The sequence below is a fragment of the Gallus gallus genome, chromosome 5, assembly GCF_016699485.2.
Source record: "Gallus gallus isolate bGalGal1 chromosome 5, bGalGal1.mat.broiler.GRCg7b, whole genome shotgun sequence".
NCBI classification, from domain to species: domain Eukaryota; kingdom Metazoa; phylum Chordata; class Aves; order Galliformes; family Phasianidae; genus Gallus; species Gallus gallus.
In genome coordinates, this window is record NC_052536.1 from 48211655 (window position 1) to 48239015 (window position 27361).

General features: G+C 37.1%; 1 protein-coding gene and 1 long non-coding RNA gene across 6 annotated transcripts in view; one reads left to right on the forward strand and one right to left on the reverse strand.

Annotated features, from left to right (window-relative positions):
• BEGAIN (brain enriched guanylate kinase associated) overlaps window positions 1-27361 on the reverse strand; it is a 148664-nt gene that overhangs the window by 40076 nt on the left and 81227 nt on the right. For all 5 annotated transcript variants that reach the window (XM_046942492.1, XM_015287793.4, XM_040701263.2 and 2 more), the window contains 2 exons: window positions 13935-14096; window positions 7759-7825 (listed from right to left, as the gene is read on the reverse strand). In XM_046942492.1, the coding sequence (XP_046798448.1) occupies window positions 7759-7825; window positions 13935-14096 (229 nt within the window). The remainder of the gene's footprint in view (window positions 1-7758; window positions 7826-13934; window positions 14097-27361) is intronic.
• The window catches only part of LOC121110858, a 199818-nt gene continuing 193408 nt past the window's right edge, over window positions 20952-27361 (forward strand). Inside the window, exons 1-3 of the long non-coding RNA XR_006939492.1 lie at window positions 20952-21131; window positions 21389-21486; window positions 23044-23245. This is a non-coding gene — a long non-coding RNA (uncharacterized LOC121110858). The remainder of the gene's footprint in view (window positions 21132-21388; window positions 21487-23043; window positions 23246-27361) is intronic.

The following is a 27361-nucleotide window of genomic DNA, read 5'->3' on the forward strand; positions in this document are numbered from 1 at the left end:
GTTTTTTAATAAACATCACTGGATGTTGATTAAAAAATGACCTGAAGCAGAATCTGATTTCTCTTTTTGATTTCCAAAGAGAATATTGTTATCAAAGACAATTTTGTGGGGCTACAGTAGTCTGAGGATCTAGAGCTCATGATGTATGACATTTCACTTGAAGAATGATTTGCTCTTAATATTACATTCAACTTTGTTCTAGGGAAGGTCTTATAAAGATTTGTTTCCTTGACTACCCCATGTCACAGTCTTGAAATGTAATTCCACAGCAGCAAAAGAAAAGAACGTAACTCAAATATCACTAGTGTATAATTAATAATGTATCACAGAAATAAATGTGGCTACTGTAATGTTGTCAAAGTGCTGCATCTGAAGCAAAGGCATTTTCATTGCAAGTTATTAGTAGAATATACACAAGATGAGTATTTATCTTCCCACTATAAAAAAAGTAAAGTGTTAGTCCAGAAAATTTCTTCATGGGGCAAGCATGTATTGACTGAAGTCAGTAGTAATAGCCATTCTGAGCAGGGTACACTAGTTCATACTACTTATCATTGACAGCTGTATAAATTTGCTCTTTCTTGGAAATATGATTGACTTACACCACATAGGAACTGCCTGTATCTACACCTCTAGCTAGAGGTCATCATGTATTCTGTCCCAAGACTTTCACTTCAATTCCTGTCCTATGTCTAACCTGAACTCATGGTAAAGACACTTGTTTCTTATATAGGTCATTTGGAATGAAAATATGAACAGAAAAGCCATTTTAGACAAGGATACTTTATTTATCTAAATTAAATACATGTAAACAAACCTTGTCTAGGTAAGGATCCCATCATTCTCTGCTTGGGTTCTGCTTAGATACACTAAAATATGGATCTATGCTGCACTTGCTTATTGTTCTCCCAGTCATGAACCAGCGGGCTGCTCAGTCAGTGGCAGGTGTTTTACAATTACTCTGCAAGGTGAGAGTCTCTGAGCTGAAGTTAAGAGCATCACATCTGTACCCTGTAGCCCTGACATCCCACTGCATCTTTTTAATTTGGTCAGGACATTGCTCCAGATACTAGATAATATCTGTGGTAAAAAGGTCCTTTTCTGTTCATAGCTGTTAGATCTGCTGATGGAGCAGCAATTCTTAGGGAATCAATGATGCTCAGCTCAATGAGAGTCAGCTGGTTATAATCAAACACAATCAGCTCATTGCCTGACCCTGCTGATAATGTGGGCAACTTGTTGGAAGAGGGAGGTGAGGCTTTACTTGCTGTTATCTTCCCCGGAACTGTAGTTACACTTGAAAAAATATACCCATCTGTTTATGGCCTGAGCCTTTCTAGGCTGACTACTCAGCTTCCCACTCTGGGTTCTTTCTGCTAGCAATTCAGATGGAGCTGACAAAATGTGCTTGTAGTCTCTCCGTGTGTCTCCCACATTTCATATCAGTGGCAAGTCTTGCTAGGATGGAGTTCTGCTGGATAATAAAATGCTAAATAAATTATGGTTGAAGGGATGAGAGACGGCATGATGAGGCAAATGTAATAGTACCTCATAATGCTGTGTTAGTGAAAGTAGGTTGACAGAAGAGATGTGTGTTTCTGTAGAAAAACAAAGCTTACATCTCTGTTGAGCAAAGAGAACTCTGCTGGAGGCAGAGTCATGTGTGATAACAAAATTTATAGAAGATCCCACAATGTTGATGATCCTACGTGCTCAAAGCACCGTTCTGTGAGCGTGAGGGATCCAAACAGAACAAGACAATGTATAAATCAGACTCCCTCCCTCCTTCTTTTCATTTTCTCTTGAAAAATGTCCTTCTCTTCTTATCTGAGTTAATTCAACATTCCCTTCTGTACATTCAACATGGCAGGTTCTTGAATTCTGTTACTGCTGCACTATTTTCAAAAGGTAGTTTACTTTATTTAGAAATAAACTAGATTATGAAAGCAGATGACAGAAACCTCCTATGTGGATCCGGTCTAAATGGTCCAATACTTTTCTTAAGTAAGTATCTCAATTTGTTTTATTCTTTTTTCTTTGGTTTTGTTTTTTTTTTTTTTAAAACAATACTCTGCCAAACTGTGTCTTTGTTAATTTCTTTTTAAGTTGTAAATGGAATATAAGTCACTGATATCGGAAATTAGATTGAGGAGAACCTAAGACATGTTTTGATCCTTCTTGTAGACATTGGATTTGGATAGAGAAGATCTGAGAGTTTTTGGCAATTAGCTCTTTGCCGAATAATTTTCCTTGCTGATGACTTTGGCCAAGAGTTTCCAGTCTTCTGTGCCTTCTCTTCTGCATTTAGTACTACTCTTGTGAAAGACTTTGAGATGTGTAGAGTGTCTGGCACACAAAAGGTTTTCAGGCTTATTTGTTCTCTTTCCTTTTCCTTGTGTTGAACTGGCAGATAGTTCTGTATAAAGAAGGATGAGAAGCAAAGAGCTGTGGAGCTCTGCATCATTCAACAGAGAAGACATTGGAGATGAGGAGTGCTCTTTGTCACTGTATACCTTCCCAAGGTTGCTGGTACTTGTGGAAGAGGTCCTTCTAAGAGGCAAAGACAGAGCAGAGGAATAAGCATATGGCTCTGGAAAAGTCTGCATTAACTAGGATGAGGCTGGACTGCCTTATAGGAAGTGAATCTACATTCAGAGAGGGAATAAGAAAGGACCGAAGAAGAAAGCACTGCTGTGCTTTTGTGAGGCGGTGTTGTGTTGTGCCCCCCAGCTTATGCAGGGCTACAAAACTGATGGATCTACTTAGTCTGAGCCTGTGTAGGTACTACAGGAGTTAAACTGTGGAATTTGAAAAAGCTAAGTCTTATATCCTCTTTGGCAATACTTTTTCTTACCTTGGAAATTAGTGTGAAAAGAATCAGTCAGAGGTAGAAAAGATCTTTAATATAAAATGCCTGTTGGCATAAAACGATGAAACCTAAAAGCCTCTTAGAAATGCGTTTTTTAACCACTATTTTTATAACTATATGTTTCTGTGCCATGCATGGTCATTTCCTTCCTTAGAAATGTTTTGCTGTTGCTTTAGTCCAGGAGGCATGGACTTTCTCTGGATTCTGCCTCAGATAACAAACTAATATAAATTTCTCTTGAAATTCACATCTGTCTTCACTGAATGTGAGCAAATGAGCCTGCTAGGCTGAGCTGACTCTAAACTTTTTTTTTTGTCTTTGGGATGCAAATTCTTTTAAGTATATTTAGGTCATCTCTAGTTTTCATCTTTCAGTTTTGATTTGAACCATTTTGGAAGGTAACCAATAGCTTTCATGGGGCACTCAGATAGAGGCTAGTAGTGAACTTAAATTCTAAGGCTGAGTTCACTCTGGTAGCCAGGTGATTTTAATGCCTGACTGGATTTGTTCATCAAAATCCTCACACCATTCCATATTCCCTAACTTTATGGCCTGGAAATCCAGAAATATGTTTCCTTTAAAATGACAATCCTGTAACACAAATCTTCTGTGCACATCTGAAAATTGCTCAGCTCTTATTTAATTCCTCTTTGGATTTCTACAGCTGGAGATGCTTGGCTTTATATTATGGCCAGCAGACTGGAAATCCCTAGGTATTCAAGAGTTGGAAAAATAATTATTTATAAAATAGACCACAAACTGTTTGCTGTACACCTCTAAACCACAGGCAGAGGACGAAACTAGATAAAAATCAGTGCAGTGCTCAGATAATATAGCATTTTAGACCTGATAGTCCTTAACACAAATCCCTCTGTACTGCCAGTTTATATAATAATTTCTTCCAACTTTATGGCTGATTCACACCTCCCAGCCAGCCTTAATGTAAATTAAAAATCAGGCATTAATGTGTTGCAACAGTTTTCATCTTGACAGATGATAAAATACATAATCACTGTGTACAGATGGAGAATACTGGCTTTGCATGGGAAGGAAATGATGTCCTGGTGGCTGAAGCTGGTGGAGATGGTGCCCAGCAGCTCCTACACGGCTAAATATAAGAGTCTGATCATGTTCCTGATGTCTGATAGCACTGAGTATTGCCTACAGTGCTGAGAGGTCCTGAACCAGCACTGAGAGAGAAATAACCAATGTTTTTTTTCTTAAAAACATTAACCTAACCCCACAGACTGGGGGAGAACCTGCTGATATTCTTAGAAGCAAAATGTTAAGGTTTTGGTTTGGTGGCAGTCTTCTGATAGATGGACTGGCAGGCCAAGGAGTACTGGGTGTGATGGTTTACAAAGCACGTACACTGATTTATCAGCTAGCTCCCAGGTCACAAGAGCTCTCTGCCCCTTCCGACAGGACTGCCACCTTTCCTATCCATCTCCAATGCTATCTGTGTATACTTATAAGAGATGCAGATGGCATGAGTTTGAGATGAAACAGAAGCTTAAATTCTGCTTTATTAAAGGACTTTGCATGAGAAGTGAGCTTATGTCACAGATGATGCCAAGCTTACTTTCTACTTACAGAATAGATACTTTAGAGTCTTTCTGGGGAATAAGGTATGAAATCAGATTTTAAGGTACATTCAAAATGCAGGAGTGAAATGGGTACAATATTCATTATCATTTAGATTTTTTAGAACTGAGTATCTGTTTTATGTCTTTAAAGGAAAATGCAGATCTACCTGCAACAGAAAGCCTTAAAGCTTCAGTAACTTTTTAAAATAAGTGAGGATCATATGCAAAATATCATTGAATTGAGATGATAAAAATGATATATTAACGCATGGTTGGGAAGACTTTTATAATCAACTTGCATCTGCTGTTTGTGACCAGCAGGACTGTGGTCAAGAATCTGCAGGAAACTCAGACCAGTGTCAGTGCAAGTGAAGTATGTTGGTAACAACAGGGATTAGATATGAAGTTACGTTCTTTGATTTAACAGCCCCAGGTTGCACTCATAGTAAAAAAATTTAAAGACTCTGCTTAGTCCTTTCCCACAGCTTAATGGAAAAAAAAAATAGTTATAAGGCTTAATTATTTAAGAAGACAGTTTGCATATTCCCCTGTTTCATCAGCGCTTAAAGGAGCAAACAAATCTCCACTTGAAGACCATGGCTATGGAAGGAACAGAAATTTAAGTAATAACATCAGGATCTTAGCTCTGTGCTGCATCTGCTGCTACAGTGTCATGTATTTAATTTTGCCCACTTTAATATACAAAACTCTCCACTGATTTCAGGTTTCAGTTCTTAGCCATCACAGACAGTCTAGTTTATATTTTTATTTGCAGTTCTGATGTAACAGAGGTTTCAATTGGATGTTATTTGCTGTGATCAGGAGCGTGCTTTCAAACAGCTTTAAATATTTTATAGGTTAGCACTCAAAAGGAAGCAGAGCCTAGAAGGAAAATAACTGCTACTTCAGCTTCTTTCCTGTGACTGCTAATGAATTAATGATTATTTTTTACATCCTTTATACCAATACCAGAAGACTTTAACATTCAGAGTGCTCAAACATCAATAGAAGAAGAAGGCCAGAGTGAAGTCCCAGATTAGTTGTGATTTGCTGGGACAGCTCAATGGGAGAGGTTGAGTTATGGGTAGCCTGCAAAGGCAGGGAGAAAGATTCTTCTGGAGGCAGCCTAGGTCACCCCAGGAATGGAGAGCCAGGAGCACATAATTTCCCCCCTTGATACTTTTGGACACATTAAATGGTCAGAATTTGTGTAAGAATCAGAGTGTGTATGTATGTGTGCATATATGCACATATATGTGAAAATAGAGAAAAAGGGAAGGAGAGGAAGAACACAGCTTATATATTTGGATAAAGGTAGAGAAATCAAAGGCTTTTGATTTTAGAATGGCAAACTGAATAAATTAGACCAAAAAATAAACACAGCTGTTCCTCCTAAACAGGAGAGGGAGGGAAAGGTGTCCAAGAGCACAGTCCACCATAAACTGTTGACTAAGCAGACCAGCTGTTATTTAATTCAACTTTCTTTGAAGTATTGAGTGTTTTGAAATGTTCTGAAAATCAGATGATTTGGTACTTTTTTTTCAATATGTAACTATTTTCTTCATCTTTTTTTTTTTCTTTTAATAGAATTTCTATCTGATTTTTGTTGTTGTTGTTGTTATTGGTTGGTTTTGATTCTTGTCTCCAGTTTCAGTGTTTCAGAAGGCAAATCAGTCTGGATTTAAGTGGTGTACAAAGCCTGGTTGATCTTCTTTGAATCTCTGAAGCTGCCTTCAATGACTGTCAAATTAGTGGGATAAAAAAAGGTACAGTCCTCCATAGATGCAGTCTTCCTTCTTTCTGAGATATGCTCTGAAATCTTTGTGTTTTAAGAGGTTGCTGAAACATCAGTTTAAAAATTTTTTGCTTTGATCTGAAATACTTGCTGATAAAGCAAGGGTTTTCTGGAGTCCTTCTTTTTATATATATATTTTGAATTTATTTTACCATTCAGAATGCCTCAAAGTTATTTCTGTTTTGTAGCATGTATCTAATAAATATTAGGCTAAAGATGAAGATAAAATCCTGATGTGATTTAGATAAAAGGGGAAAGAATGTAACAAAGGAAAAATGGAGAAAAAACACCATGAGATCAAATGTATTTTATGCTACTGTATAAACAAATATCAGCTCTAACCCAGCTGTAACTTTGCCCTATTTCCAGCCAGTTAAAAATGCATCAGTACTTCATTCATTGTCATCTATTTTAATGGAGTCATGAGATAAGAACAAAGTCATTTTCAGAAATTTGTCTCTGATTTCTTTGTAAAGGATGATGTCTCTCGAGTATGTTGCCATAGTCCCTACTTTTTTTTCAAAGAAAAATAAACCTTTCCCTTCACTTTAAGCTGCCCACCCACGGAAATGTTATCTATGAGACCTGTGCAAGATGTTGGCTTATCCTGGCTTCCTTACAGTGATCCATCAGGCCTCTTCCTGGACATCTGTCTGGTACGTACACTGTTCTTGCTTGGGAGTTGCTGGGTATAGGGCCAGACAGGGAAGAAAGCAGGGAATGACCAGTCACACTGATCTGGGAGAATAGGAAGGGCAGGCTGTGCACAAGACCTGAAGATCTTTTGAAGATCAAAACAGTTGTGTGGTTTTTCTTTTTTTCTTTTTTTTCACTTTAAACATTACCCTTAGATTTCCCTCTAACTTTTCTCCCAGCAGTGAGGATGATGTCCCAAGGGCATTAGAAATGAGCCAGCACACTCAGGATGTTGCCATTTCTTTTAAATATCTTCAAACCTTTTTGAATGAATGGTGCTGTCTTGTAATTTTTGTCCTAGCTGGAGACCGCAAGTGGTGCAGTGATTTCCTTACTCAGTTACTAATTGACCTGTGACTTTGACATTGTGGTTGCAGATACATGCAGATAACAAATTAGTATGCTGATATTTATAGTTAAAACAGCGTGCAAAAATCAGGCTATTCAAGCTCTATTAAATTAACTAATAAAAATTGAGTGAAAGTATCTTAAAAGCATGAGAAAATCTTAGGTTACTCTATTTAAATCGGTTAATTAATGAAAATGTAAATATTTAAAACCCATGAAGTTATTAACTAAATTAGTGAGAATTATCTTAAAGTTAATATTTACTCAGATCATCAGCCAATGCAATCTGTATTTAAATTAATGGAGATACGCCATTTTACACAGCTTGGGCTTTAGATCATGATAAAGATAAACCCATATATCCTTTTCAAGCATACTGCACTTGGAGCAAATATGTTTGTCATAGGACTTAAGAACCATAAAAGCACATTTAATATTAAAAAAAAAGTTCACTTATAACTTACCATTCTGTAAAGTTTATCTTCCAGATCCTGATTAATTCTTTGTAAGGCTAGGTAATTGTTTTGTATCCTAAAACAAAGATGATATCATGTAATTGAATGTATTTTTTGTGTTATTTTTACCTGTAATTTTCACATCAGTACAAAACTGTGGCTTGCACTACTTGAAATCTATTTTCTTACCACTCCTGTTGCCAGTCAGTGGTTTCCTTTGAAATGCAATTACCACCTACTTCTTAAGCAAACTTCTATGTCATATTTGTTTACTATATTTAGCAGCAAATTCTGTCAGGAAGTGAAAATGTGTTTGCTGTTCTGTGCTTATGTGCAGACATGCTTCACAGCATGAGAACTTGCACAAAGGGATTGTAGCTGTGCGTCAGGCTCACAAATTATATGTCAGGGAGGAGGCTGGAGCTTTCTGCTTAGACACTACAGAAAGAGATTTAGCAGACTCTCCTAATGTGGAGAATAGCAGCAGAAACCTAGTGACTGCAGTAGAAGCAAATAACTTAGAAGGAAATACTCCCCTTTTGACAGAAGTTCAAAGGAATTGCACATCCTTGAACCTCAGCAACACATTCTCTGTCCTCAGCAAATCTAGATATCTCATGCTGAAAAGGTGGGTGTTTCTTTTTATTAGAATTGAGAAATTGTATGGACTTAGAAAATGAGTCTTCCCTGCTTATTCCAGAGCAATACACCAAAGAAAAGTTTCATTCTGTATATCTTTATGTTCCACGGAATGTAACCATGGTATTGCAGTGAAGAAGCTGCTTAGCATGTGGGAAAAGCATCCCTATTTAAGTAGTAGCTGTGTCTTTCTCTTCACAGAAGTTAAGGAGAGGATATCACCACAAAAGGATGAATAAAAATGTAAAGCAAATGTTGGAAGTTTAGCTGTGTAAAGTTTGTCTGAATACTTCTATATTTTTGCTCTGAGAATCTTCAGTGAATAGGACAATGTATTTTCAGTGAAACGTTTATTTTTGACACTGCGTAAGAGTGAACTGGATGTAATACAATTTCATTCAACAGAAAGTTACTTAATCTGAGAAGTCTGAGCCTGGATGTAATTTCCACTGGGATCAGGAAGGGATTAGGATTAAATATTCCCTTTGATTTCTTTTGTGTTTAGGGATAGATTCTGAAGCCAGAACTGAGACCTGCAGTCAACCCATGTCATAGTGACTAATGGAGGTGTCCAGCCCACTCCTTCTTGTAGTGACAGCTCAGGTCCCTCCATGCTTCTGTAGTCATGGAGATTTTCTTCTCCATTACATAAACCAAATTCTCTATTTGAGGACAGACCAGGGGATGGCGATATCCCACACAGGGCTCCCAGTCACACCACACCTTCTGCCCCGTGGCTCTGAGAAGAGAGCTCTGTGGTGAAGACAGATGCACAGGGGGTATAAGGAATGACATACCCAAGGGTGAAGCTCCCCAGGGTATGGAGGTTTGGGGATCACATATTGTGATCCTAGGGAAAATGTTGGCATTATGTGAGTTTTATACAGCTGCTGAACAGGAAAGATTTCCACTCTTGTAGGGAGAGTAGGTGGTCAATGGTGTTTGCAAAGGTGGTAACCCAAATGGGCTAGAAATCTGTGAGACTGTAGTGATGACTTGGTCATTGCTCAGTAGTTCTCACAGTGTCATTCTGTAAATGCCCAGGTGACTTAAAAGGTTGACTGAAGTTCATGGATCTCTACATTATCCATGTAACTGTTAGATGCACTATTTACTACTAAGCCACCTTTATTTGTGCGGTTTTAGGTGTACTTGGGATGTGTGCAGCTCTTTAGCCAATGTCAACATAGCAGAAAGAAATCTCAGGGTACCCTCTACCCATCACGGTAAAGAGAAGATAAAAATAATTTTGATAAACTAAGGGAAGTGAAGAGGCTTAAGCTGGCTATGACTGCAGACAGTTACTTGACGCTGTTATGTGAGTTGATAAGGCTGTGTGCAGTATTGTGCGGAGCAAGGATTTATGAAAATAAGGCCTGCAGGCTGATACCAGAGGTGCCCTACTGTCTTGTCTGTTGTGATCCACAGCTTTTTCCCAAAAGTTTGCATCGGTTCAAAAGTATCTGTATAAATTTATGAATGAAGGAATAGTGCAAAACAAAACATTGTTTCAGGGCTTTTCTAGCTCAATTTCTCTGTACCTGAGTCTTTTCTGCAGTACAGAGCTATGTGGAGTGCTCAAGGTACATATTGAAGGTTTCTTTCCATATCTTTAAAAACATGAACAAAACTAACAGCAATTGCAGCCAGATAACCTGTATATCTGTCTTATTACAATGGCAATGCACCAGTGAATTTAGTTGTCAGCTTCTACAGACACTAGTTTTCTCTTACTAAAGATGACCAGATCAGTTACCACTAATATAATGGCTTTCAAATGGCAGTGCTTCTGTGCAGTAGATGGTAGTGGGTTTTTGCAATACCTTATTACAATATGCTTCTCTGCTTGTATTGAGTCTTTGTCCATCAAATTTTACAGTTTTATATGTTTACCAGAAAGTATCCAACAGACCCAGATTTTGCATTGAAAAAATTGACCACCTGCCAGCAAATCAAATCCAAACAATAAACCTAAACCAAAAATACACAGTATGTAGGAAGTTGAGCTTCAAAAAGTGTTTCTATTGAGAATGGTATGCAAAGGTGGTCAAAATAAGCATAAATGTGCACACATATATAAGCACATACACATGCAGATATCCAAATAAAACCCAATTTAAATCCACTGCTCCAAAAGAAGTGGCAGCAGATGTAGATGGAACAGGGAGAAGCAGGCTCAGCCACAAATGAAAGAAGGTGTTAAATGGATAAAAGAGGAACATGGCAATTACTGTGAAATAAAGGAGGAGGGAAGATTATTCCCGTTCAGAATGATCAGATGAGTAAATGGTAACTTAACTCAGTGTGTAGAAAAAAAAAATTATACATGTAGTCTGAGTCTTGTGAAGTATGAAATATTTTTGTCATAAATTGGGATTCTCTGTAAATAAATAAATCAAAGAGCAGCTCATCTTCATTAACCTCTGAACCAGTTTAAGGAGAAAATCTTTGCATGTGAATTGATAAATTACAATCATTTTGATGGCATTTGATGGCTTTTTGTTGTTAAATTAATAGAATTATATGACATCCACATATGTGTGTATGCAACAAATGCATGTATAGATGCCTCATTAAATTGGACTCTAGTGAGAAGTATTCTGACCACACTGAACACCAGGTATCAGAACTCTAACCAAGCAGATAACACATTTTTCTCAAAGACTACTGATCATCACTGAAGAGAAAGCCTGAAAAGTCTTTATTTCAAAGCCCTCACGTGGCTCTGAAATATATCTGAAGTAAAACACAGGCTTGGGTTGGCCTTCTGCAAAGAAGAGAATTTCACCCTGAGTTCTGCTTAGCTTTGAAAAGTGACTTAAAATAGTAACCTTGTTCAAAAATCTTTTTCTGTTAACACAAGTTACACTGGTTTTCTTATAGAAACAAAATATTTTTTCCTCTGTTTATTCTAAAGCTAACATAGTTACTGGGTTTCTGATCTGAAAACCCCTTTAGCCCATGATGTGTCTAGCTTTTGGTGAAACAATTAAGAGCGGGAGCTAATCTTAGCACTAAAAATATGCTTGTATAGATTTATTCCTTGTATCTTAAAATATCTCTGCTCCCTCAAAAATGCCAGGAAGACCTTGAGCAGCTGGTTCCTAGGGTGCAGTCTCCAGCAGGAAAACCAGTGTGACCTTAGGAGAAAGGTTTGAGTCTCTATATTAGTATTTGAATATTATTAAAATATTAACTTTAAAAAGCCATGCTGTTCACTCTAGATAGGGGGATCACTGTGAGTCATATGAAATCCCCAATGTCCTTTCAGTCACTTTTCAAAGCCTAATCTCTACTTCACAGTTAATATTTTGAAACACTCTCAGCACTGCTCCCAGTAGGTCAAAAAAGACAAATGGAGGTCGAAAGTCTTGACCATGGTGCCACATAGATGACCTTCCTGCTTAGGTTAGAGAAGAGAAGGCCCAGCAAAAACAGTTAATTCTGGACAAATTAAGAAAGCGAAAGCTTTCAAAAGGAGTAGGAAAAGATGGCTGTTCAGCTTCTCAGAAAAATTCTTTGCACAATGCTAATGGAAGTTTAATAACAGAAATGTTCTTTAGTATGCAAGTGGGATCATCTTACACAGGGCTTATTTATTAGTAGGGGCTGAATTTTTCTCCCCGTGCTGTGAATAAAGAAAGAAACATAATATTGAAAGTAATTCTGATTCCTTGTTTTTCTCATACTGGTTTTCTGACACTGGTGACATACTGCTGACATGCTTTAGAATGACAGTTTTATTTCCAACAGTTTCCTTTTCCAGGCTGGGAAATCTATTTGTTTAACTTGTGGTATGCCTTTCTATTCTCAATAGAAATATCTTTAAAACTCACCTTGTAAAATATTCTGGGCCTCCAATGCCTTCACCTGTCCGAAACATATTTTTTTTAATATAAATTTTCTCCATGATACGGTACAATGTTCAGGTAGAGTACAGGAAAGTCAGTTCTACTAATCTGATGTTTAGGTACTATTGCTAGACTTTGCCATGAGCAAAATTAAGAATGACTGGCCTGATTTTTGAAGAGTACTTAAATCATCAGTGTCTGGTGATGCTGATATGGGCTTTTTTACTTAAGAAAGACTGTATTTTTTCCCTTTCTTTTAACAAAAGTGGGATGGTCAGTCCTCCAGATAAGGATCGTTCAGGATTTATGACAGCTGTGTCTAAAATAATGTTTTGGGAGAAAAGGTTACCAATGTTCCCTGCCCTTAGAACTGTCATACAGTAGAACAAAACTACATCAAGAGTAACGTTATTTTCAGTATACCTTCTCTAAATGAAATGATGGAAACAAAAAAAAAAATACTGATGGTGAGAAAACAATACGGAAAGCCTCTAAAAGAGGTCTTGATAGGTAAGTGCAGATTTCACAGTCATGACTCCTATAATGCACCTGCTCATTTTGGTCCTGTTTTAAGCCTCAGAGATGGGAAAGAACCTAAGTTAAAAGAACACACTAGGATGTTTCTTAATTTGAGATCTTACAGCCTAATTATTTTTTAAACTTACACAGAATTATTTGGTGGACTCGGTTTTGTTGCGTGTGTATAGGTTTTTTTAAATTTATTTTTATTTTTTTGGCTTTGTTGTGGTTTAGTTTTTTTGCCTTCTGCAAAGAATGAAAAGATTTCTTTGGGTGTAGCCCTGGAATGGTTTGTTCTGAATTTTCTTTTGACTCATCCTGTGAATTAAATCGAGTGGTTCAATTATCCACATACTTTTTAGCAAACTCTTCAAAACAAATGCAGACACATTCCTACATAAATGGGTAATTTTAGGCTCCAAATTGTTGTAAACAAATGAAAAGATTGATACGAAGAATCACTGCTAAGTTTAATGCAAGATTACATACCATTTTAATCAGTACCAGAAATGTCAGGTGTTCATGCTTATGATAATTTCTCATTAACATTAACTGGGCCCTTGATTTGCAATAGCATTGTGCCACAGCTTTAGTAATTTTAAGTAATAGGTTCTCGGTATCACTCCATTCTATTTGGGACTGGAAATTGAATGATTTGCTGCATCATGACGTGAAATGTCATAATATTGTTTATATTGATCTTAGTTTCAGCTTTGAGCCAAATACTCTTTTCTTGTATCAGTTCAATGGAGAGTAACAACTGAAAATTTGCAGACAAATTAATTAATCATAGAATCATACAAAGGAGAATTAAAAATATAATTAAAATATTTTCTGTATACATATATATATGTGAGGTATGTGTAATTCAACAGAGTACTAACCAATGCATACAATTGCACATAAACAATATCATATACCTACCTATATAAATGTTTATATTTGTGTATTTACATTCAATAAAAAATATGTTATGTATGATATACACATAATTTCATATGCATTATGTAACACATATTCATATATGTGAAATGTATGTATTCAGCATGAACATACAATGCTTAATTAATAAACAATAACTATTTGAGAATGTTTGTATTTTTACTTACATATGTCTTTAATACATCCTTTTGTAAATTCCTCAAATCTGCTTATTTCAAAAAGTTAGTTACTAACCTTCTCAGTTTTTCAGTTACTTTCTCAAGTTCCTCCTGAGCACGTCTCAATTCTATTTCAAGATACTGACGTGTAGAATCAAATTCCGTTTCAAGCATTTCCAGCTTATGGGTAGTGTATGATAGACGTTTTCGTAATTCCCCCTTCTGTTCTTGCAAAGTACTAGAAAAACAAAGACCACAGCTGTAGAATTTAGCTGCTCCTGAAAAGCTTTTCATGATGCACTCTCTGACCAATTCTCTATGGTATGTGATGGCACTAAGCCAGTGAATTGTGCTTAATAATTTGTTTACTGCACTTTGAAAATCTTCTGATTTAGACAGCTGACTGTCTTCCCATCTGTCCAAGTGCATTCATTGTTAATATCTCATTAGCCACAATCGAACATTTTGTGGAAGAACCCTCATTAAAAACAAAACACAGTCTAGAGTCTGGTTTAACACAGGAACTTTCATTTAGAGTTACCCTAAAATGTAATGACTGAAGTAGCAGATATTTATAGAGCAATGAATGTAAATAAACTATGCAAAACTATTTCCTTGCCAATAGCCAAGGTTATAACATATTCTAGAGAAAGAAGTCTTTGTCTCCTTTCGTTCAATCTGAACCCTAATCCCACAGAGCTGCTAATGAGTCTATATTTAGAATTTCATCATGAGAATTGCAGTCCTAATAATCGAGTATTACTATGTTTCTCCATTTTCCTGCCTATTTGAGAATAAATCCTTACTACTTACAAGTGTGACCCCTAATTTATCACAGTACCCTCACTAGGAAAGAATGTATGTCCTGCTTGTAAGCTAGCTGCTTTTACACTCCTTGAGAAAGCAGCAAATTTTTTCACAGAGGTTTTTCACTTTTTCATTTTATTTTAGAGACAATATAAGATAGTCAAGAACCAGGAGACAAAAGCACTTTTATTGTGAAGGTCAAAATGCCATCTGCGCAAACCATGCACCTGAATTTGCAGTGATGATCCTGGTGATATTTTCCCCAGCTGTGTGTTTTCAAGTAAGCCAGTCCTTTCTTGCCTCAATTCTTATCTGCATGATAGAGCCCTTTCATCCTAGTCTACTTGGTGTGTAAGTTCCTCAATCTTCTAATACATTTTCCAAGTGAATAGGAAGCTGGGGCTCCAGCTGGAGCTGGTATCTTTAGAGGTGGTTGTACCTTGTTTCAGATTACTGTTATCTCTGTTAATATTGAGCTGGTCTCTTAGCTTTGGGTGGGAGCTCTGAGTCACCACAGAACTGCAGTCTTCCACCACCTAGAGATAAAAGGGCTAACACATGATGTGTTGCGAATTGCCTTAGTTTTTCCTAAACATGTGATAAAAATAATTCTTCATAAAAGAATGGCAAATCTTGATTCCCTTTGATGTCAAGTCAGTATTGCTATCAGCATCAATGAACTAATATTTTGGATCTTTAATTAGACAAGAGTGATGGGAACAACATGCCATTCTTCAGGGAAAATTTATCTGGGTTTGCTTCAGTGGGATGGTCTTCTTTACCAGCTGCTATAGGATCTTCAGTAAGTTAATGCAAAAGATTTACAGCTGATGCTTACTTGATCCATGCAACCTATGCTTAGGAAACCGTCTAATGTTTTGCCAGCACAGCATTCTATTTCAATTACAGATGTTGTGTGGTTACAGCCATATTTAGATTACCACTTGCAGTTATTTTTTTTTTAAATAACACATTCTAATTCAGACATTTAATGCAGCTTCAGTTAATCTCGGTTGTTTAATTTTTATATTTCACTTGGTGAATATAACTGCCTTGTTATCTGTGAAATAAGAATCTAACCCCTGTTGCTCATTTCTGTACATCTTCATTCATGAGGTTTCCACATCACACCACTTTTCACTTGCTCTTCTTCTGACCTGTTCTTGCTATTTTTCTGTTCATCTTAAAAAAGAGAAGTCAGTTTTCCTTCTTGTAACTTGATGACTTGGATTTTCAAGGAAGTGTGAACTACAGTACAAAATTAAGGTGGGGTCTCCCTCCCTCCTTGGAGATATTCAAAAGCTGCTTGGTCATGGTCCTTAGCATCCTACTCTGGGAGTCCCTGCTTGAGAAAGGTTTGGGCCAGGCAGATCCTGAGGTCCCTTCCCACCTCCATCATTCTAGGATTTTATGAAAACTAGAATGAAAAGAGATTTAATCTTAAGTCTTCTACTTCTGTCAAAATCTAATGACTAAGATTTGTACACAAAGAGAACAGGAGCTTCTCAGGCTATGGTTTTGAATGTGCAGGGTGCTGCTTTATGTTGGGCAAATTCAGATAATGCAACTTAAGCGAGATCAGGGGTAGCTACAACAGCCTACTGTAGGTAGGGAGTTTTAGCCACAGACAGAATTTGACTTTTGGGAGTATAGAAGGTGTAAAGGGAATGCTAGGAGTATTTTAGTCAGTAAGAATCAAGTATACTCTAATGAAATAAGGAAACAGTCTACCTAGATGCACTCTTCACATAATGTCTTCATGTACTGCTGAAACATATAGCCACTTTTATAGGATAAAAAGAAAGAAAAATAGGAAAAAAAAAAAGAAAGAAAGAAAACCCTCAAATTGGGAAAGTTTTAAAACATTTATTTCCTTTATAGCCTTCTTGAATCAAGCAAGTTCTGAAAAGATATTTAACTTGTTATAAGCAGGGATACCTCCCTCTAGACCAGGTTTCTCAAAATCCCATCCAGCCTGCCTTTGAAGGCTTCCAGGGAGGGGGCATCCACAACATCACTGGGCAACTTGTTCCAGTGTCTTACCACACACACAGTAAAGAATTTCTTCCTAATATCTGGTCTAAATCTGCCCTCTTCCAGTTAAAAGCCATTTCCCCTCATCCTGTCACTACAGGCCCTTATAAAAAAGTTGCTGAGTAATGAGTATTGTAGAAAGAGGAAGAACATACAATGTTACAAATTTAGTATCTCTAATAGCATAATTAGAGGCAGCGTCTCAATTTTTATTTTATACAAATCTAAGCTATTTCATGAGGGCTTTTTTCTTCCCTCCCTTTCTCTCCCCAGTTTATTATGAAACACGCTTTCTCTGAATGTCTTATCCCTTTCCCCACACTGTTAGCTTCCAGTGTTATCAATTAATGCAATACCTGAATCACATTTCCTTGTGCTGCGTTGCTTGCTTTCTTGCGCTAGAGGACTGGGCTTTTCACAATCAATACTTAATTTTGTTGTGTACCAATGTAAACATTTGTAGGGGTAATTTAGACATGTTTGAAAAGAGGGAAAAATTAAGAAGTCAAAATATGGATAAATAACTTTTCCTGTTTCTCCACGACAACATAATCCACAAACTAGCTGTGTTGTTTTGATTCTCTGTCATATAAGAGTTCATTAGAAAAGTTCACTGCACAATTTTTTTTGATGCTGCTAAATCAATATATTTTAATTAGCAATTATCTTCTGTGGTTTGTCAGCGCTTACTTTTTAAAATTATAGACATAATAAAGAATGCATATATTTTCAGGAAATATGTTTATATATATTCAGAAAATGCATTTCAAATAAATATTTGCATATATGTTCCTTAGTTAAAAAGTAAGAAACTAATTCAATCAGAAATAATACTACCAGGAGAAGAGAGAATTCATTTTCAAAGAATAAACTGGGAATGTGGTGGTGCTATGCCTTAGGGAACTCTGATCGTATATTTCATGGATTTACTAAAACTCAGGCAGCTGGGGGAGTAAGGAATTACAGGACAAGTTCTAAATGACTGCACAGTAGGACCCTTTGTATGAATGGTTCCCTATTTCTTCTACTGATCTCTAAAGCTCTGCTCCTGTTTCAATAAGTAGTTTGCAAGTCATTGCCCATTTTACTTCATTAAAGTATTTCTCTGAAAACAAGGACAGTAAATACAATATTAAATATTGTACTTGGATGGTGAATGTAAACCTCTCAAGGGAGGCTATTTAAAAGGATATTAAAAATGTGTCTTCAGACTTTCCAAAGAAATATTTTTAGCAATTAGCTATGCTTATTCTCATAAAAAATTATAAAATAGATAAGAGAACATATTGGCAAAAAGATTTTTGTCCAGAAACATCATAAAATAGCCAGTAATTGCCAGGTTTGAGTTCTGGAATTGTTGCCTGAAAGGGAATTTGAAGCCTTCTTCCCTTGTGCAGAGCTCCTACAGGGAGACACTGTTGAATGTGACTGCTGGATCCCTCAGGAAGTCTAATCATATGGGAGGTAGTGCTACTCAGACTACATTTTGTGAAAAGAGGTCTGTTCTACACAAGAAAGACTGGAAGGCTATACAGACAAATTCAAGTACTACCAAAAGACAAGTATTTTCCTGGTGTGAAGAATTACCATCCCATTTTGATCAAGAGAAAAACGAAAAAATTCTTGCATCCCTGATGTCATCTCTTATCTTCCTTATTATTATTATTATTATTGTCCACAAAAGGTGGTGAGTGGTCAAAACATTTTTTTTTTTTCCTAGAAGTTTCCTCCCAGCCCCTGCTTGAAGCTGAGTACTGGGACAACTGTACAGCCCAGTGGTGACAGAAAACATGCCTATCTCGGCTTGCAGTTTGTTGGTATTCATCTGCAGCGCTGTCCAGATGAGCTGTATTCATTTCAGTGAAGCCTTTCAGTCCAAGCCAGGATGCCATGTGGTGGCAATTCCATTCTGAAAAAGGTGTAGTTGGAAACAGATTTTCATTGTCTGATCTCCTGCCAGCTCACATGCCTGGCAGATGGCCCGATGGCAAAGGAGTGCTGACGTGTAGAGTTAGAGCTGCTCAGCTGTGTGGAGGCCAGAAGATTTCTTGAGATTTTTACCCTCAGACTGACCACAAAGATGATGGTCCCTAGGCTTTTCCTCCCTGAGAGCTGATGTTTGTGGGCCTGCCCAGTGTTAGAATGTCCTGAAAATCCCAGGTTTCCACCTGAAAAGTCAATGTACATGTACATTGGCAGCACTTTCATGCTTCTTGCCATCTCAGGGCTTTGCCTTGCAGATGGCTCTGCAATGTTGTTTTAAACTGGTGCAAAATCATATTTTCAAGTATTGAAATTCTCCCTGGTTAACAGTGTTAGGATAGAAATAAACAGTGAAATAATGCAAAATGTGAACAAAGTAGCGGCCTATGCAAAATATACTGAAAAACAAGGAGTTCTTACCCTCTGGGTAAGAAAAAACTAAACCTTCTGGGTTTTAGGGCTCTGAGTCTTGTACATTACCTTGAACACATGGCTGGTAATATATTGGACAAGTAAGTTAAGGAGATACAGTCCTGACCTGAAGCAAATGTTAATGTGTCTATTCAGATGTGGCTCCCGTTTTCAGTTTGTTCTACTAAACAGACGCTATCAGGATGAGAGTAATCTGACCTGCTTTCGAAGCCTACTTTTAAAGGAGGTGACGTAAATCTGGAAGTACCTATTCCTTTCCATTCATTACAAAGGGAATCTAGTCAAGGAGCTCAGACGTAGATAACCACATCTTGTCAGATAACTCCCCCTCTTCCTGACTCAGTTTTCTGTGTACAAAGTGAGGTAATAGTATTTCCTTTCTTATCTGCTCAGATTATATGGAGGCCCACAAAAGAAGGCAACTAAACACTTTAAAAGTGTTTATCACGTCTATTTCATGTCAGTGATGTGTCACATTCTAAAAAAGGACTTCAGGATTGGAAATTTGTGAGCTCTGACAGAAATTTTAAAAATATATTCTGGAAAAGGACTGCAAAAAGCATCTTTTCTTTCTTTCTCCTTTTTATTATATATATATATATATATTATTTAGGGAACATCAAAGTTGATCAGTTCTACTTAGCTGCTAGCTCTGAAAGGAGCTATATAACAGGAGAGACAAGGTACTGGGAAGGGCCCAAGGGACATCTGTGAGCCCAGCTGTACTGTGCTGACTTACATGACTAAAGAAACCTAAAAGTAGTGATGTGGTGGACAGTCAGAAAGCCTGGACTCAGGTTTGTGCACTCAGTCTTGTGGAAATGCTTTCTCAATAGTGTGAGACTTCAGGGGAATTATGAGAAGGGATTCCCTCTTTGGCTCAAGGAGACCCAACCACCACATCCCCGTTTTCATTTCTGATCTTTGAATAGAGTTTATATACAAGTCTGATATGAATCTAAATACCTTGGGGACATTCAAGGTCAGGCTCTGAGCACCTGGTTGAGCTGTAGATGTCCCTGGTCACAGCAGGGGAGTTGGGCTGCATGACCTTTAAAGGTCTCCTCCAACTCAAACAATTCTATGATTCTGTCAGTAGAGAGATGAGGGCAGTTAGTTGGGCAGAATCCTGGTGGATCTCTTCCCAGTAAGTGGCTAGGGAGGAGCAAGCTGGTGGCAGAGAGCTCTGCAGACATTCACAGCTAGCAGAGATGTCAGTGGATCCTCCAAGCCACTCTGTTCCTACTGACTGGAGCTGAACTGCATAAGCAACTTGATCTTATATCAGGCTTCAGCAGCAGCTGCTGCTGATCCATGCCTGGTGGTCTGGATTGCCTACGATTCCTCCTTCCAACACAGCTCTGCTACTGATCATGAATCATATTGGATCTGCATGCTGCCTAGGCTGGGTATGCTGCAAAAGAGGCACTGAAAGCTTGGCCTAGGAGGAATTGCTCTGGGATGATAGTTGTGTTATTGAATCTGTGTCACCAGCAATGTTTTTTTACATTTGTAGATGGGAGATCAAATCCAAGCATTTAACAATTGTTTTCTAGATGAATGATATTTAATGAAGCAGTAATCAGATTTTTATGTTAATTAAGCTTTGATTATGTGTAACATGCTCAGGGTCACAAATCTGAAAGAGTAATGTTAAAGCAGTCTTTCTTGTCTGCTGTTTTTTGTGGCTAACTTGGCTTTTGCTCCATCTGATGAGAGAAATTGAATCAGATCACAAAGTCTAAATACAGATATGTTGTCATCCTGAGTATCCAGATATAGACTTGAAATTCATTTTTTGGGGGGGTTACAGATTACACTGCTACTCCTTGGTCTTAGAGCTCAGTCCACAAATGGTGACTGGTGCTTTTAGTTCAGCAGCTTCATTTGGACCCTGACAAATACATCAGCCAATGTGTATTTAGCTTCTACGAAAGGTATTTTCCTACAAATTCAGGTGTACATATACTTTGTTCAGCTCACTTAGTTTTTGCAGATTTACACAGAAGTCTGTCAGGTAGGTTTTTTGGTTGTTGTTGTTGTTTGTTTGTTTGTTTTTCCACTGCAGTATACCCAGAAAATTTCTCCATTACTTCCCAAGTAGTTTGTTAAATACTTGAAACACCAGAGTGTGAACTTTTTGTGTGTCAGACTGCAGGCAAATCTTGCCTTCATATGTACATACAGATACACATATATGGACAGCTAGTAGAGTTTTTTTTGTTTGTTTGTTTGTTTTTTGCATGTATTAAACCATTTGAATTTTCCTTTCAGTACAGGAAGTGCTGTACGTATGTTTCAGAACAAGTGTGTGGGTGATCCAAAAGTGGAGCTCAGATATTTTTCAGATCACTCATGAACATGTAAAACAGGTAACATTAATTTTCTTAGGTCCTGGGAAGAATGTAAACCAGAGAAGAGGGATAGTTTATCAGAAACTTAAAGAAAATACTTTGGAAGGAAAGTGGGGAGAAAAAAAGATATTTAGCTGTTGAAGTCCAAAGTACCGTGGGAGAGATTCTTAGCATGAGGGTTCATTTACAGTACCTGGAGTGCTAATATAGTATTACTGGACTTTGGAAGGTAGCTTTTTTAAAATTTAGGATGTGAGTATCTGCCTACTGAATAATTCACACAACTTAAAACTCATACTTGACAAAAGATATTATATGGTACGTGTGTCTAAGCTGTGCTAGATGTAGGTAAAGGTATAGGTAAAAGTTAGAAAAGAGTCATCTTTCTTACGAACCAAATGGATCTTCATTTTGGTTATACTGACTTGACAGACTCATTGCAGAAGAGATGTCTTCTATATCAAATATATGAAGTCCACAGACATATATATCCAACAGAAGCATTCAGTATTAACTGTAATACGAAGTGATTAAGTTATGAAAATTCAGTTACATTTTGATATTTAGAAAACCCTTAGAAGGCCAGCTGTCAGCACCAAGTTGTCTTAAGTGAATGCCATTATTGTCAATGGAACGTTGTTAGATTTTTTATATATTCTCATAATAAAGACATGCAAATTGTCCTTTATTTAAAGTTACTATCCATAACCTAAGGCTCTGAAGGGATTGAATAGAAACACCATGAATAAAATTACAGATTTCAGAAATAGAAACTGAAGGTGTTTTGATTATTTTAAAGGAAGCTTCGTCAGCAGGCAATTCCCCCAGTGTGATGAAAATTCTAAAGGGCAAATGAAAATGAGTAGTGAGAACCTGACCTGCATCCAAGGAGCACATTATTGTGAAGAGCACTGAGGAATGATGAGGAAAGAATGTGAATTTAAGATTGGGATTGCCCATCATTGTTCTCCAATGCAAGGAGATTGAATAGCTAAGCTGCCTCTCAGAGGACTGTTTTAATACATCTGTTAACTTGATTTGGATCTGGAATCTTCAGAATATACTTCACTTCCTATTAACAAGATGACCAGTTTTGTCTATGAGACCATTGCAAGTGTAAAGACCAGAGTGTGGTCAGACTAGCTGAATGCAAAAAATGAATGTGATACAGTGAAAAGAGGGAATCTTGTGCTCAAATTCAAAGGTGACTGAAGCACAGAGATACAACCGATGTAACAGAAATAGTTATGATCTTCTTCCAGGCTGCCTTATAGTCCCTCTGTTAGGTTCTTCCTAAAGCCTGTGAAAACTGACTGATTTCAACTTTGGATTCATAGAGACAGTGACTTTTATGTGCAAACTGATGGGTTGGGTAAGTGATCCTCGTTGCTAGAAAATGAAAGGATGAACTAGAGAGGAAAAAAAGATTTTGCAAGAGACAAAAAAGCCTGTACAATTCAAAGAGGAATACATGTTTTCTGAGTCATTCTCTGGTGGTAGAATTCTACCAGATTCTACAGATGTTCATGCCTTACTCCAGATTATGCACATTGTCCAAACCTTGTCTTGTGTTAGATCACGATACATCTGAAATGAAGCCAGCATGTGAACATGGGAGAGACAGAAGTTGCATTCTGGGATGGCAAATTTCAGTCAACATTCACCTAAGATATCAGAGAAATTGCCACTCTGACTGTTCCCACAGCTGAAGGGATCTTCTCACTTCTTGCTGTCTGGACACTGCTCTTGACATGACTATGGAAGAAGGTCAATTTTGGTAAGTGCTTCTATTTATTTATTTTTTCCAGAGGCCAATTGGTTTGCATAAAATGTTTGGATAGAAGAAATGATGAGTTAAGTAGATTTGCAAGATATGAAAGGGTAAGAAAAGCAGGAGGAAGAGATAACTCCAACAAATAGTTTTTGCTGTAACAAAAGATACATGCGGGGCTTCCTCACATAGAAAGTGTCGTGAAGCTGCTGAACAGCCACTGCCTACTTTTTAACATTTGGTCCTTGCAGGCTGTACTGCATCTCACTAGGGAATCCAGAGTATTAAGCAGTGATGAGAAAGGAGAGAAAAAAAAGTAAGGTATTGAGAAATGGAGGCAGCACAATTAAAGGCAAACTTCAACGAAATCTCTCCAGGTGACTAAGCAAGCTGCATCTGCTTGCAGCAGCTCTCCTTACAGCTCTGTGTGGCCATTTTCTAGATTGCTTTGGTTTATGGTCAAGGATAAGCACTCCCTCTGGAAATTACTGAAAGCAGCATGCTACATAATCTCACAAGCTTATAAAGTTATATTTTAATTATGTTGTTAGAGCTTTCTCATTTTTGTTTTTATCTGTTTACCTTCCTGATTTGTCTGGATCACATTGTACTGGAACAGGAATGTGGTTCCTCTTGAATTGTGGTGTGTGTTCATAACTGGACGGGTAATAAGAATGAATGAAACCCACTGCCCAGAAGAAAGTTGAAATTTATATTCTTCTTTCTTCTAAAGAATTGAGGTTAGAATGGGAGCAGGTGAGAACCATATAAATGATTTTTAGTAGTAGGAAAAGAAGGTCAACCTGTCTCATTTTACATTAAGCACAGAGACATAAGTTGGTGGGCAGAGGTTATAATCTCTGCACTCACGTTGGCAAGTTCCTTCCATTTGCAGTCTTCTCCTGATTAGAAATTCATCTGTGTCTGTCTCAAGGGACTCATTTTGGTAGGCTATCTTAGCACTTCCCATGTGAGAAGTTATGCCAAGTAGTTGGAAAAGCTAAACAAACTCTTTTGACTCCAGGAGAAGTCAGACACAATTGCTATTGAGTCTGGGGGGGAAGGAGAAACTGCATATGCTACTGTATTTTAAGGGGTTTTTTTTGTTGTTGTTGTTTGTTTGTTTGTTTGTTTTTAATAAGAACTATATATTATCTGCTCTGAGTAAATTTCTGATATATCTTATTATTATGTTTGGTCACAGTTGCATTATGATCCTGTTTTGTGATAGAAATCATACAAAGAGCTACGTTGTATCTGAAATTTGTAAGTGTCCACCTTTAAAAAATGTTAATGTTATTGTTACCAAAGAATACAGGAGATAATGCTGCTAGTGCATAGAGTGAGACACAGTGCATGACACTTTCAGCCATTGGTGCAGTTTTGCTGCAGTCTCCATTCCTTATCATTTAGTTCCCACATCACACGTCTCTGTATGATAATAGCGCAGTGACAAGCCACAGAGGTGAGCTTTAGCGATTTGTGGGAAGGCTTTTCTCTGACAGTAGAATAGATAATTGGTTGGCTAGCAAGAACAAATAACAGAGGTGATTAAATAATGCACCTTCACCTGGTCAGACCCAAATTCTTAGCAGAGCACATTTACTTTGTATTCTGAGGGCAACTGTTACTATACATGGACTCATGTATAGGGTTTTAAAAAAAGAGAACTACTGGTTGTTATCTGTTATCTATTTTGCTTGAATGTTTCAATATATTTTTAGTTTTTCTGCAATAATAAATGATCCTCAGTGCTTTGATCAACCTGATCCTATAGCAAAAGAAGAAGAGAAGAAAGAAAGGAGAAAAAAATTGCCATCTGTCATATTTGGCTGATTATTTTGAGCCCTACCATGTTTTATACATTGCAGCCCACTATTTCAGGACTTGTTAACTGAGAAGTGTTCTATTCCGCAAGAGTATAAATCAGTTCCCCTCTACCGAGTTCACCACTGCTCAGCATGTTGAGCCGTCACTTCACACAAACATCTTTCCAACATAATGTCATGATTTATTAGTTCAGTCAAGTCTATTTTATCCTACTTCCTCAGCTGAACTGGCTTGTCAGTGTAAGACTCTGTTTTGTGGTCTTTTTTTGTGAGTGTATGTCAAAGGAGAGGTAATAGAGCTTCACTCCTCTTAACAGGAACACGTGGCACTGATGAATGTTGTTAGTGGGCATGGTGGAAGTGGGTTGATGATTGAACTAGATGATCTTAGTGGTCTTTTCTAGCCTTAATGATTCTATGAGTAGTCCCCATCTCTTTGTTTTTGGCATGAGCTCTCCTGCAGTTTTTGGAGTGAGGCAGTAAGTGAAGTGCTCCGCAAGTGCCAAAAGCTCAAATGAGGCAGCAGACATTCATTTGAACAAACGTTGCACTATTCACATGAAAAGGAATACACAGTGTGCCTCTTCAGGGGTAACCCAAGACCTTCAACCTACCTTCAGATATAGCACCCTCAAAAAACACACATATTGATGAAGTAGGAAATTTCATGGGAAAGGCCCTCAAAGAGATGCCATAAGTTTGCTCTGCATTCAGAGATGGAGATTATCTAAACACAGCTGCAATATTTTGCCTTATACTTGAACTACTCTAGTATTTTGTTCAAAATTTTTGTTGCTTCCTAATCATTTTTTTGAAGACTAAGGTGCATCAGGGCACATACAGAATGAGTATAGATTCTATTTTAAGTGCTGAAGTTGTCATATTCATTATTTTTCATTTTCACCAAGAAAAAAAAAAAGGTATTTTGGTTTCTCCAACTAGCTGATGTTTTCAATAGAATTGGATAGCAAGTTTCCAGATATTTTTTTTAGGTCTAGGTTTATTAAAACAGTGTGATTAAAATTTGGATTAATAAACATGAAACAAGCAAAGATTCAGGAAATTATTGAAATCTCTCCAGAAAAATTAGATCGTTTTATGCTTTTTAAAAAGTGGAGGAATAAATGGAAATAGTCTTTCAGTGTCTGTATATCCTACAAAATGTCTAAATAGCCTGAGATATAATCTTGGATTTGTGCACATAATACTTTGGAATATTTGGAGAAAAACTTTGATGTTGTCCTCCAGAATATAAAACTTACATTCATTTAAAAGTAAGAATTGCAAATAGGCAGAGATAGCAGGAAACAAAGCTTTTCTTCAGACAACCTTTCAGAAAGGCCACTAAATGTCATCCTAAGACTCTGAAATTTGTTATGGACATCCACTTTAGAATGCCACGTAAGATCTAAGTCATTGGCTGTTCTGTGGCTGTGTATTTTTTTTTTTTTTTGTATTTTAAATTATGCCCAAATATGAAATCAAATAGAAATCAGAATCAAAATTTTGAAGATATTTCATGTCCTGATTATATTTTGCTTCACTCATCATCTCCTGGTTTTAACAAGGACATGTAGCAGAACAAAGCTATTTTTACAACAAATAAAACCCAGGTAAGAATAGACCATATGTACAGAGCCCCAAGGGGATGAAAAGTAGGAATTCAAAACACTTTTCCAGGATTGTTGGTTTTCGCTTCACAGAGTGTACATCATGCCAAACAATATTGAACTAATCCTACTTATCTTTCCTATGCTAGCAGCACTCTTAACATGAAAAGTCGTGACCCTTACTCAAATACATTTGTTAGAATGCAAGAAGGGAGTATAAGGTTCACCCTGTCTTTATTTTTCATCTAATTAATTTCTGATTTCAGTATTTCAGATTTCATTGAAAACTAGAGGATTAGTGAATAACATTTCTACTACATACCTACCACTTGTAAAAGTGTCAAGAAGCAAAGAACAAAGTGTGAATTCATGAGAGAAATCGAAGAAAATCTAAGCAAAATATGGATGAATAAGTCATTATTTAAACTTATGTGCAGCATAGGAATATAAACTAGAATCAGTCATAACTCCTTCATCTTTTCACATCCTCTATAACACCGAAAAAAAATTATTTCAGGAGACTGAGGATTGATGTAAACCTAACAAAGGAAAGACAACATTTAAACACTGGCAATTAAAATTGGAAGGTAAACTGCCCACATTATTATGGTATCAACATGAGAATAAAGTGTGCCTTTATTATAAGAACTCCATCAGAAAAACTAACTGTGGATCTTAAACCT